The sequence below is a fragment of the Mya arenaria genome, chromosome 4, assembly GCF_026914265.1.
Source record: "Mya arenaria isolate MELC-2E11 chromosome 4, ASM2691426v1".
Lineage (NCBI taxonomy): Eukaryota > Metazoa > Mollusca > Bivalvia > Myida > Myidae > Mya > Mya arenaria.
Genome location: NC_069125.1, coordinates 4126983 through 4139803, shown reverse-complemented (window position 1 = coordinate 4139803; position 12821 = coordinate 4126983). Strand labels below are relative to the sequence as shown.

The window sequence follows — 12821 nt, the reverse complement described above, 5'->3', positions numbered from 1 at the left end:
CACTTTTAACTTTGACAACCATTATAGAGACCATGAGTTATGATGTTAAGAACCTACCTTCTTTGTGTAGAACTGGTTGAGCTGGACCTTATCACCCATCTTCCTCCACAGACAGAGGACCTTTGTCTTGGGGCAGTAAGTCATGTTCACCAGTTTCTCGTACCACCAGCGGTCACAGATGGAACCCGTGACACTCCGTAGGATGATGCAGTCATCACACACCTGTAATAAAAATAAAGATTAAATCTCCAACTCTCAAAATAAATGTTTCTGTTGCATACATAAACTATCACATGTGGCCCCTGTGATACTCTGTATGATGAAAGAGTAATCGCACATCTGAGGTAAACCTCCAATTCAGCAACACAGTGAGAATCATGGTTTCAAAGTCAAATGGAAGTCTCTGTACCACCATCAGTCACAGAAACCTCCTCCAATACTCTACACACGATTATATAATCATCACAAACAAACAGCAATATTATGCGAAAAATTCTACTCTAGCCCCGTTTCTAATTTCGTCAAGATCCAGTATTTAGCAAAAGCTACATTTTTTGTTACTTTTAATATCTTATTCATTTTTTGAATTTGTTTGCAGGAATGATCAAGTAAATATAAGTATCTGTGTGATATCTACATTATTATAGTAAGCTACGTTGCTCCTAAAAATCAGTATTTCTTCATAAGACTTATTTGGTTTGTTTTTTCTGCAAACACTTTCATACACAACTGAAACCCTTACACAGATTAGGGTTATTCTTTTATTTATCAGGAGTTAAAACCTCAAAAACCATTATTAAAAAAAGTTTGAAAATGCACTTTTTTGGTAATTGAAGGACCATAATTCTCCTACTATGTGTTGCTGCCAACAACTCGTCAGGTGTTCATCATCTCACAAACATTGCCCTAGGATTTCATGACATTAGGTCAAATAGTTTTGCAGTTTTGATTGACACAAGTTTGCATAATACTTACGGTTGGAATCATAGATGGATGGACAGAAGGATGCATGGGCACAAAAACTGACAAGGGCAAATTTATATACATCCAGCCCCTAAAAGTGGGGGCATTGATAATTTCCCCACTGTAGTGCATACCTTCATCAAGAACTTGTCTCCCTTGCTGTCCGAATGGACATTAAACCACTGTTAAACTGCATAAACTGACACCCTATTGGACACAGGTCAAAGAGCACAAACATTTACTTTAACATTATCGCCCTTTTTAGTTGTGTATACCTCCATAAAGAGCATATCTCCCTTATTGTCACTGCCCCAATGCACTGTGAACGACTGTTTCTGCATAAACCTACTCCCCATAGGACGCAGGTCAATGTCATTCCCGTGCTGAAATTGAACAAGACAGAAATGATAGTCAGCTGATGCATTTTTATGAAGAACAGTAAATGTCTGGCATAATCTTATATACAAAGAAGAAGATTTATTTGTTTTTATATACTTATGAGGACATGTAATTTTGCAATTTGGTTCTGACATAGCAAGATACCATTGTCGATGACATACATGACTTCAACCTTTCAGAACATGCAATAACACAACAATTTTCTTTTCCATAACCAGAAAAGGAAACAATGCAAAGGTAACAATGGTAAGTACAAATATCACATTTAATTGATACGTCATAAAATGACCACACTGTTAAACTAAATCTAATATTTGAAAATAATTCACCATACCAGTGTTTCAATCTTGTCCAATAGATTATTGATCTCCTGACTGTAGGCGAGCCCGATGTGAGACTTCCCGAGGAGGCGGCGTATTTTCTTCTTAATCTCAGTCTTATGTATGCGAGTCATTATCATGAAGCTAACAAGGTTATAAAGCAGGACAGACAACAGTCGATCTTCGTCGTGTTCAAGGCGCTTCCTATCTCCCGGCCCCAAAGAGTTGTACCTGAAAATAATATCAAGGTAGTATTGCCAACATTACAAAATGATATGACATTGAAGTAAATCAGATATATGAATTTATGATCCTATACATTTTGTTTAAAAACCTTGAAAAAACAGCAATGGACAATAAGGAAGAGTGACTAAAGATAATACGGAGCATAGTAAACCTTGTAAGCTAGAACATTGTCACAATGGTATATTTCCATAATGATGTTGGTAAGAGTAGTAACATGTTACATCCAATGAGGATCCTTCCAACCTAAGGCAATCATTCTAGACAGATAACACCACCCTAATCATCCGTGTAGATACCCCTCATATCTGTCCAGCATATCAGCCAGTCCTTGTCCATGCCTAAAATACCCTTCTCTACACAGGGCTTAAGCATCTAGACACTTATTTTTCCAGAGCTGGCCATCAACAAGGCAATGTTCTGTAAACTACCCTACATGTCATTATTCTGTCTGCCCCTCTAGCTGTCTGTCAGCTGGTCCCTGGTACTTGCCTATAATATCCTTCTCCCAAAAGGCAATAGCATCTTGATACACTTCATCCAAAAACTCTCAATATATCAGGTTCTTTAAATATGTCTCCCACCATTCTTTTGACCCCACTACCTGTTCATCATGTCAGCTGGTTATAATATCCTTTTCCATGGCAACAACATCTAGATACTTATTGTCCCTAAACTATCAATCAACTTATCAAGATTCTGTAAACCCCACCTACCTGCAACTTTTCTGTAAACTCCACTTACTTGTCCATTATGTCAGCTGGTCCCTGTTCCACCCTTTCCAGGGCTATGGCATTAAGATACTAAACTTTCCGAAATTCTGTAAACCCCACCTACAGTTAACACCACATACCTGTCCATCATGTCAGCTGGTCCCTGGTCCATGCCTATAATATCTCTTTCCTGGGCTACAGCATCTAGATACACATCTTCCCAGAACTGCATCTGGTCCCAGAGTCGACTGCGCTCCTTGCCTGGAATTTTTTTTTATCATAGTTTTTAAATACATTTTGTAGAAATATATGTACCAATTGCTACTTGTTTGTCTGACCATTTCAAGGTGGTAACCCTAACATTTATTTATGAAGATATTTAAAGCATATGAGATCTGTGTTCATTGTATTGCTATGTGTATTTCTAATGGTGTTTCTGGAAGACTATGATTTTTTGTGTGCTCTAAACAGGGTCATAGTTACATGTTTGGCTACTCTAATCTCCATTCTATTCTAAACCTTGTGACTTAATAGAGGGCAATATTTAAATGTATGGATGCTAACCTAGTCACTGTAGTTTCAATTGTGTTCTTAACAGTGGGACTCTATAAACAGGGTCGTAGCTTAGTGTATTGATGCTGGGTTTCACCCTGTAGTTTCCATTGTATTCCTAACCTTGTGCCTCTTAACAGGGTCATAGTTAATTGTTTGGATGCTGGGCCTGTCCTGTAGTTTCCATTGTAGTCCTAACCTTGTGCCTCTAAACAGGGTCATAGTTAATTGTTTGGATGCTGGGCCTGTCCTGTAGTTTCCATTGTATTCCTAACCTTGTGCCTCTTAACAGGGTCATAGTTAATTGTTTGGATGCTGGGCCTGTCCTGTAGTTTCCATTGTATTCCTAACCTTGTGCCTCTAAACTGGGTCATAGTTAATTGTTTGGATGCTGGGCCTGTCCCTGTACTTTCCATTGTATTCCTAACCTTGTGCCTCTAAACAGGGTCATAGTAAATTGTGTGGATGCTGGGGCTGTCCTGTAGTTTCCATTGTATTCCTAACCTTGTGCCTCTAAACAGGGTCATAGTTAATTGTGTGGATGCTGGGGCTGTCCTGTAGTTTCCATTGTATTCCTAACCTTGTGCCTCTAAACAGGGTCATAGTAAATTGTGTGGATGCTGGGGCTGTCCTGTAGTTTCCATTGTATTCCTAACCTTGTGCCTCTAAGCAGGGTCATAGTTAAATGTTTGGATGCTGGGCCTGTCCCTGTAGTTTCCATTGTAGTCCTAAACCTTGTGGATCTAAACAGGGTTATAGTTATATTTGTAGCTACCGGTCTTATTCCAATTGTTATTATTTTATTATCAATTAATTGGATGATACATGTATTTCAAAGTCTGCCGTCATACACCATAAACAAGAGTGCTGCGAATCAAATGCTGATCGATCGTCTGTTTGTTTTAAGTTTAGACCTGAACTCGACAATTATTAAAGCCAGAGTTATACATGTGTATAAATAATTGTCTCTAGAAACAACTATACAATTTCAATATCTTAAACAGCTGTCGAGTTATAACCAAGGTTCATCTTTTTGAACTAAGACAACAACAGAACCATGCAAAGCTTTCACATAATACCTGTTGGTTGTCCAGTTAGCACACTGGCTTCCACCAAGTCAACCCGGGTTTGACTCCCAGTCCAAGACCACACTCTTGCACAACATCGCGCTAACGAGAGTGATTTAATAAAAGTTTCTAATATCCCTTCTTTTGTTCCCTCCAAAACAAAATGAGCTGAAAATCATTACATTTCTCAAAAAAACACACCAATCTTTCATATAAAAGATTAGATTTAACATTTATAACATAAAAAGTACCATCTTACCAATAAGCCCCTCAAACAGGTATGTCTTCGTAACTTCTGGGCTCCCAGGTATGGGCGATGTGGAGATCATTTGCCCGTCCCGATATCGCGAGCCCGTGCTCAGACTACTTTTATTGCTGTACAGACTTGAGGAGCGGCCTTTCTTAACACTTGCCTTGCCCTGGAGATGGTTAAATGGAATAAAAAGTAAATACTGTTTTTACATTACATTTTTATCATCATAATATGACATAGTACATGCTGGTCTGATAACAAAAGCTCTTAATTGAGATTTCAAAACATGCATCAAAGATAATATTAATAGGGTAAATATTAGCTTAAACACTGGTAATTAACCATGTGAATTATATATTTTATAAACTATTAAACAATTGTGATGTAGTAATAACCAGTGCTTATCATTGAGGCAGCTCTGTGCCGTGATTTAAAAACCTTGGGCCATGATTACGACCTGAGTCTCAAGTCTAAGTTAAGACTCAAGTAGCAACACTGCAAATCTTCATTTCATTGTAATTTTCCTTCTAGTTAAGTACTGATGATGAAATATGCTGAATTTCAGTACTATTTGAAATAGTACAATTTATTGCATTTTTTTATAGGAATAAATTTGATTAACTGTTTTTTGAGTCTGAGTCAAGAATGAGACTTGAGACTGTTTATAATCCAGGGGCAGTGATTAGGAACAGTCTTAACTCTGACTTCAGACTCAAGACTCAATATGGCAAAACTTAATTTTATTGTACATTTCCTTCTAGCAAAAAGCATTGATGGTGAAATTTGCTAAAATATATTACTATTTCAATGTTTTACTATTATTTACATATTTTTTTGTAAAAGAAATGTAATTTAATAAGATTTTATGTTCCTTCATAAAAAAAAAAACTTTTCTTAGTCTGAGTCTAGCTGAGAGGTTCATTTATCAAAAGACTTTCTTTTACAAAAACACTTTTGATTTAAACAATTGCATGCAAATCAAATACATGCAATTCAAAACTTTATCTTAGTAATTCCTATTTTAGAACTTGCACAACTTCATGACTCTTGTTCAGTCATAAGTCTATTATTAAAAATGATGGTATCTGAATAATGATCCCTTAAGACAAACCACCACCTATACGGGGACATTTTGCTGGTGTAATCCTCCTCCAAGTCAAAATATTTGAAAATGGTTGAACAAAATAGTTAACTGTATATAGAAATCAACAAAACAGGTAGAATGAACACAATAATACTGTTTACTGTACATATAATGATAAATTTTAAAATCATGTCTTTAAGAAATGCAACGAAACAACAGTTTTTACATTGGGGAATATAACAAGGCTTTATAACCAGGGTACTTTTTCAATGGATTATACACGGAGATCAAGCAGAAGCCATTATTTTTACCCTATTTTCTACAACACAAAGCCACACCCCTTCCCTACCCCCTTCATGATGCAGTTGATGGCAGTCACACATCCAATACTAGTAACGCTGCAATGGGACTAAATCGAGCTTTTAATATGGGCAACCAGAAATTATAGCCATTAAATTTCTTGTATAATCTAGGAAAATGTAGCAGTCTAAAGAAATTGGGTGAAAACCATTTTTCTATGTAAATTACAGTGACCTTGACCCCAATACCCTCAAAAGCAATCCAAAGCTAGCTCTTTACATAAGCTACCTACAAACCAACATTCAATGTTAGCTAAGGTTATTTGGCGGAAACCAATGTTTGAAACCCACCTGCCAGCGCAGCGACATCACCATTCTAAATAAACCGGTTTTCGTTGAAAACCTGGTTAAAAATGTCTCTCATTCAGACTGCTAGATGATCTAGTATATGGCATGCTTTGTAACACGGGGCAAGAGGAAACAATACTCAAGGGTGAAAATAAATGTAAACAAACCGAGACAGACTCAGTTTCAGAATCTGACACAAATCCCCGAATAGAGTGGTGGTTTATCCGAGACCTCCGGCGGCCCTTTTCATCCAGAGCCTTGTCGGACGAGACACTTATCAGCGTACTTGCCTCTGACACATCAGAATCTATGCTGCTCACGCGTTGGTCTAGGTGGCTCTTCATAAGACCCTTGTTTTTTACAAACTCCAACATGACGTCACGATCTGAGGATGGCGACGACAAATGGGTTGGCCCAGAGTGCTGATGATGAAGCTGTTGTAGTGGATGATGTTGGTGGCGACTCTCATCAGCAGACCCAGTGATAATGATGTCACATTTCTGACCACTTGGTATATTCCGGTTCATATCAGGCCCCTTTACAGTATGGCCAGGGTTCAGTTTGTATGGGTGCTCCTCCAGTGAACTTCCAACCATCTCTATATTTTCAAACTCATCCCCATTTACAATTACTGGTGAACCTGCAATTTAATATTTATGACTTTGATATCATGAAATAACATTTAGTTTATACTTTTTATTTAATATGACCAGTGTAATAATAATGTGATGTCATAAATAAAATGCATTTTTAACTTTCATGCATTATCTGGAGATTTTTTTCATTTAGAGCTACAACATAAAATTAGTATTTTGGATTGGAATATAAAAATCATGTAAGCAATTTGGTATTTCTTCAAACATTCCAAGGCTGGATTTTATCAAATTTTTAAAACTTATTTTATCAATTCAAAATTGAATGACGAGACTCAATCGATATCTTCTATATACAAAGCGTATCATGAATGGTACTTGCTATTATAAATTATGACAATTCAATGGTATTTGTACCATTCAGAAGTGTTTTCACATTTAGTAAAGGTAATATCATAATAATTATAATAATCATACTTATCATACATTATTTTTACCAAGATGAATAAATATTTAAGTTGTTAATATAAGGATTGATTGTATTTTTAGTGTGTTGACATGCTGAATGAATCCAGAAGAGCATGCTAATAAGCAGCAATTTTTTAAAGATCTACTGGCCCCTGAAGGGTATGTGAAATAAGATAAAATAAAGTATCAATATCATAATGCAGACGTTTAAAATTGTTTCTCTTTTAGGTATTAAAAGGTAATTTACAAAGCACTACATGTACACATTGTGCAAGCATTGGCATTTTAGAGCCCAACAATAGCAAAATGATTTCAATGAGTGTTTTATAACTTCCAGATTAATTTAAAATATTTGGAGATAAAAACATGCTTATAATCAAGTTAGTGTAGTAAGAATACTATATAATAAAAATTCATTGAAGAATGATGATAAATCCATGCAATATCACACTAGGATTCTAGAATCCATGCAATATCACACTGTGATTCTAGAATCCATGCAATATCACACTAGGATTCTAGAATCAATGAAATATCACACAAGGATTCTAGAATCAATGAAATATCACAGTTACTAAGGATTCTAGGTTTCATGCAATAAGACACTAGGATTCTAAAATCCATGCAATATCACACTAGGATTCTAGAATCCATGCAATATCACACTGTGATTCAAGAATCCATGCAATATCACACAAGGATTCTAGAATCAATGAAATATCACAGTTACTAAGGATTCTAGGTTTCATGCAATAAGACACTAGGATTCTAAAATCCATGCAATATCACACTAGGATCTAAGAATCCATGGAATATTACACTAGAATCTTAGAATCTACAACACCCTAGGATTCTAGAATCCATGCAATTTCACACTAAGGTTTGAGAATTCATGCAATATCGCACTAGGATTCTAGAATCCATGCAATATCACACTAGGATCTTGGAATCCATGCAATAACACACTTTTTAAGGATTCTAGAATCCATGCAATATCACACTAGGGTCTTAGAATCCATGAACATCACACTAGGATTCTAGAATCCATGCAATATCACACTAGGGTCTTAGAATTTTTATGTAAATGATGCAATATTAAAATACTCTACAGTACCACCTTATAGTTTAAAAATTATTAATGCATGGATGTCATAATTCAAAGTATTACAGTGATACAAATGGGATACAATCTGCAATAAGGGGCCACAGGTGAAAATAATAAAACTTGAGAAATCACTTTATTTTGTTTACATTCTGATTTTTTAAGCATGACAATAGTTTTATTTTTACTGTCAAGTAACTGAGAGACAATTAAAATACAAAAATCACCCATATGAAATCAATGAGACAAAAATAAATATCATTTTCTCTTGTGGTCTGGTTTTCGCAGATTGAGTCACAGATGCAAACAACAAAAGCAAAGGCAAAGAGGTGATTACAGCAAAAACAGGGTTACCTAACTGCTGTGTACTATCGGGCGACTGCCCTGACTTTATTCCGTTGGGCAGTAGTTGGCTGGAATTGGCTTTACCAAAATAACCTGCACAGGGAGGATAGGGTAGTGGTTTTTATTAAAGCTCCATGCACACACATAACATAAATTTACAACTAAAAACGGGTTATATCAGAAATTAGTAGCTTAGTAACATAAGTTTGACACTCTGTTAAAGTTAATACATATTTTTTTACAAATAAATGTCTAAATGACAAAACTACAGGTATGAACACATACAACGAATCTCTACTTTATTATGTTCTAATATTTTTAAGACTTCTTTCATGCTCTATATTGCCATAAAAAATGTTTTAAATACCATGTAAACAACTGTTAAAGAAAATTTAGACCTTAGTATACATCTATTGGAGAAAGGCTTGAATAGAACACTGTTTGAAAGGGTTAAAAAGCAAAAAAGAACAACCCCACAAAAATTGTCATCATGCACTAAAAATGAATATGATGCTTTAAAAGAGAGAAACAATTAGTTGGTTACAATCAAAAATGGTGTGTTAATTACCAAGGGCAGCAACTGTGTGTTCCTCATTGAGACTCTGTGAGTCAGGATTTCTGGGTGAGTGATCCCCCTTGATGGAAAGACTCTCCTGACTTCCATATGGGGAGTTTAGCTATAAAACAGTTAGTAAACATGCGTCATACGGCCTCGGTAGTTAGTCAGCAAACCACACAAAGCTCAAATCCAGCAAATGCATTTTTGTGTAAAACAAGAGTGTTCCCAATTGTCTAGCTATTGCATGTAGCCAACTTCTATGTTTATCAATCATGCATGATACATATTCAAAAGGTTCATTATAATACAAGAAATAGGAGAACATTACGTTTAACATAAAAATAATATCTTACTCTTTAATATTGCAATGTCACTTAATTTACTTGATCATACACCTTAGATGACATTTCAAGCAACTTTCGGTGCACAAATTAAGATCAGTGAATTCAAACATTAATCAACCAAAACACACAATTAATCCCACTAACTACTATAAAAAGTCAATCAAAATCACCCTCAAATCACCAATTCTCAATTATCACCCAAATATAACTTGACTTACCTCTGGTGTTATGGAAGTGTCACTTTTACTCGAGCTTGTTCGTTCACGCGCCCAGTGGTGGGTGTGGGCAATTTCTAGAACCATGTAGGCACTCGCCATCCCCCCAATACCGTAATTCTGGAAGGTGGTCTCCAAACCATGAACAAACGCCTTCAGTAGTGATAGCATGCCTTTGTACACTGGCTTTGTCACTGGCTGAAATTCAAGTTTATGTCTTGTTCACAAGCAGGTTAATGTTGATGTTAAGCATATATATATATATAAATATATGAATATATGCGAAAACTCATATAAGTCAATAACGTCAACATTGTCACAAAAAGTATTCTGACTTAACAATTCAGGCATTCAACTTATCATACAGACAAATTTTCCACATGACCTTAAGTAGCTATGTTTTATGTATTTTATATAACAACTTGGTTGAAGACCAGTTTTTCACAATCAATGGATAAAAACTTTCAATAAATCCATATAAACATCCTACAAATACATCCCTTGTTGACTTTTTTCTTAATTTTGAATCTTACGAAAAGTCACACCATAAGATAAGCGATTTATTTTCATAAAAATCATAAGCATAATCTAACACAAAGTGAACACTTATTCTTACCACATCCTCAATATGTGTATCATCATCGCTTAGTTTTTTGTCAAGGTTCTTGTTAAGTCTGGAGACCATGAAGTTGCGATAATTCTCATCCTCAAGAAGTTTCTTTACGCGGCCCATCTTAAGCCAGCTTATACCCTGTCCCTCCAGCACACTGGCTACAACTTCCTTCAGGAACTGCTGATTTTCACTGAAATGCAAGAGCAACAAAGATTCATGTCAAGTTTTCCATAACCTATGAAATCAGATATCTGTATCTTGCCTTGCATATAGCTATTTCTGGTATTATAAACCCAGTGTGGTGGACCTCATTAGAGGGCAGCCTTATTTTTGCCAGATATTTTACAACTATTTGGTCAAATATATTTTTTATTACCTAAACTACATAATTTTAAGCTTTTATTTGTTTTCATTTAAAGCAATGGAAATTCGAGAGAGTTTGAAGCTGTTACTTCAACTGTTGCTGATAACTTTCTGGTTATTATGTATATCATCAACATTTTCTAATAATTAACTTACCTGTTAGACGAACCCTTGGTCTCAGCCTTCTGTTTCTCAGCTGTCTTAGGCTTTCTGTTTGTTGCATGTTTGACGAGCCCTGATTTTTCCACAAGGGCTTTCCTGTTGCCAAGGGGAGCGAAGGGTTTGGGCGCCGGTTTCACGTGGGTTTGCGGGGTGGGGACACTGGCAGGGGTCACTGCAGTAGGAGTCTGGCTTGGGCTGGTGGGATTCTTGGCCCCTAAAAATGTAAAGTATGGTAATAATCTAAATGAATCATTTCTAATTTTGATAAAAAAAATCTAAGAAAGCATTACAATGTGTTATATCTCTTTAAATGTGATTAAAAGACTATTATATGGGCTAAAAGCCGCTATTTACCAACTACAATAATTCAATTTGTTCTGAGTCGAATAGCACTTTTTTTCTTAATCATGGCTTCATTCTTTGGACCATGTTCAAAATCTTAACATGTATACTGTTGTTTAAGTAGGCAATCAAGTTAAGTTATAGATATGAACAAGTTCAAAATCATTCACCAGTTCATTGAATGAGGGATGACAAGGCATTACCACTAAAATTTAAGTGGTATTCATTCCTTGACCAATATCTATGCAGTTTAATATGATAAATATAACAAAAATAACAAACATTATTTTCTTTTTCTTTTGAGTTATAAATATTACATAATTGTGACAAATAAATACTGTGACTTACAAATAATCTAGTAACACCACACACTCACACACACACACACACACACCACTAAAATGAAAACTATAAATCTAATTTATCTATAACTCTATGGAACAAAATGAACTAGACAAAGGAAAAAGTAAACAAAAACTATTACACAAGATGTATTGTTCATTTATATAATAAACCCTCCAGAACTGCACAGCAGGACACTCAGATCTGAGATCTGATATACAGCAAGGTTTAAACTAGGCCTTTAACAAGAGCACCAAAGGCTAATGTTCTCATGTTTTCTCAAGTCTAAATTGGGTATAACTCGTTTTACTTTAAGAAAGACTTATGAACCTTCCTACAAATATGCAAATTTTCTCTGGCAACATGTTTTAAGTGTCATTTGAATACCTTGAATGGACTTTGAGTTCTGGCTATGGTTAAAGTGTTTTCATGCTAATGCAGGGGACTGTGAGTGACTGACACCAAGGTTATGACAATATTTTCCTTTCTTTTAAAAAGCAGTCAAAATAAAAATGCATTTCGGCATTCCAAATCTTAATTTCAAAGGAAATTATAGACAAAATATCTACTTCAACCTAAATCTACGTGTTGAATAATTTCAAACAGTGTGAGAGAGAGAATTAACAAGAAGATTGAAGATGCAAAATGACATATATATTTGTTTATTGTTATTGTTATTTGAAAATCAGTTTACTACTAACAGATGATAATAAATATGCACTTTCTGCATTTCTGTTATATTGAATTTTCATATCTGGAAGTATTATATGACGTCCATGGTATGTCAGAGAATAAATAAGTAAGATAAAAACTCTGCTTTATTGCCTATTATCTTATTAAAGTGGGTTAAAACTATTTGGGGGAAGTACTTTTTGAAAGCAGTGGTCCGAATGGGCAAATTCATTAGAAAATATACTTCGAAGACTGTGATTTTATTGCATAAATATCAAAATGTGATGGGGAGTGATTAATATCAAAGAAGAAAATAATTTTCAATAAGTAATAGTGAATAATTTCCAAACATGATCATCTATTTGTAAACTTGTGATAGGTCTACTTGTGTCTACAAAGAAGGGAAATTCTAAAGAGCAAGACACAGTTTTATTACCTGGCTTACTATTTGAAAGTCCTG

At 35.2% G+C, this 12821-nt stretch overlaps 1 protein-coding gene across 4 annotated transcripts in view; it reads right to left on the bottom strand.

Annotated features, from left to right (window-relative positions):
* Positions 1 to 12821, bottom strand: part of LOC128232937 (MAP kinase-activating death domain protein-like) — a 72169-nt gene that overhangs the window by 17788 nt on the left and 41560 nt on the right. For 2 of the 4 annotated variants that reach the window (XM_052946744.1, XM_052946745.1), the window contains exons 17-27: positions 11000 to 11219; positions 10484 to 10670; positions 9871 to 10065; positions 9318 to 9426; positions 8759 to 8842; positions 6409 to 6881; positions 4517 to 4676; positions 2779 to 2899; positions 1697 to 1913; positions 1239 to 1346; positions 58 to 222 (exon numbers count right to left, since the gene is read on the bottom strand). In XM_052946744.1, coding sequence (XP_052802704.1) covers positions 58 to 222; positions 1239 to 1346; positions 1697 to 1913; positions 2779 to 2899; positions 4517 to 4676; positions 6409 to 6881; positions 8759 to 8842; positions 9318 to 9426; positions 9871 to 10065; positions 10484 to 10670; positions 11000 to 11219 — 2039 coding nt within the window. The remainder of the gene's footprint in view (positions 1 to 57; positions 223 to 1238; positions 1347 to 1696; positions 1914 to 2778; positions 2900 to 4516; positions 4677 to 6408; positions 6882 to 8758; positions 8843 to 9317; positions 9427 to 9870; positions 10066 to 10483; positions 10671 to 10999; positions 11220 to 12821) is intronic. The other 2 variants (XM_052946747.1, XM_052946746.1) reach the window with 2 other exon arrangements.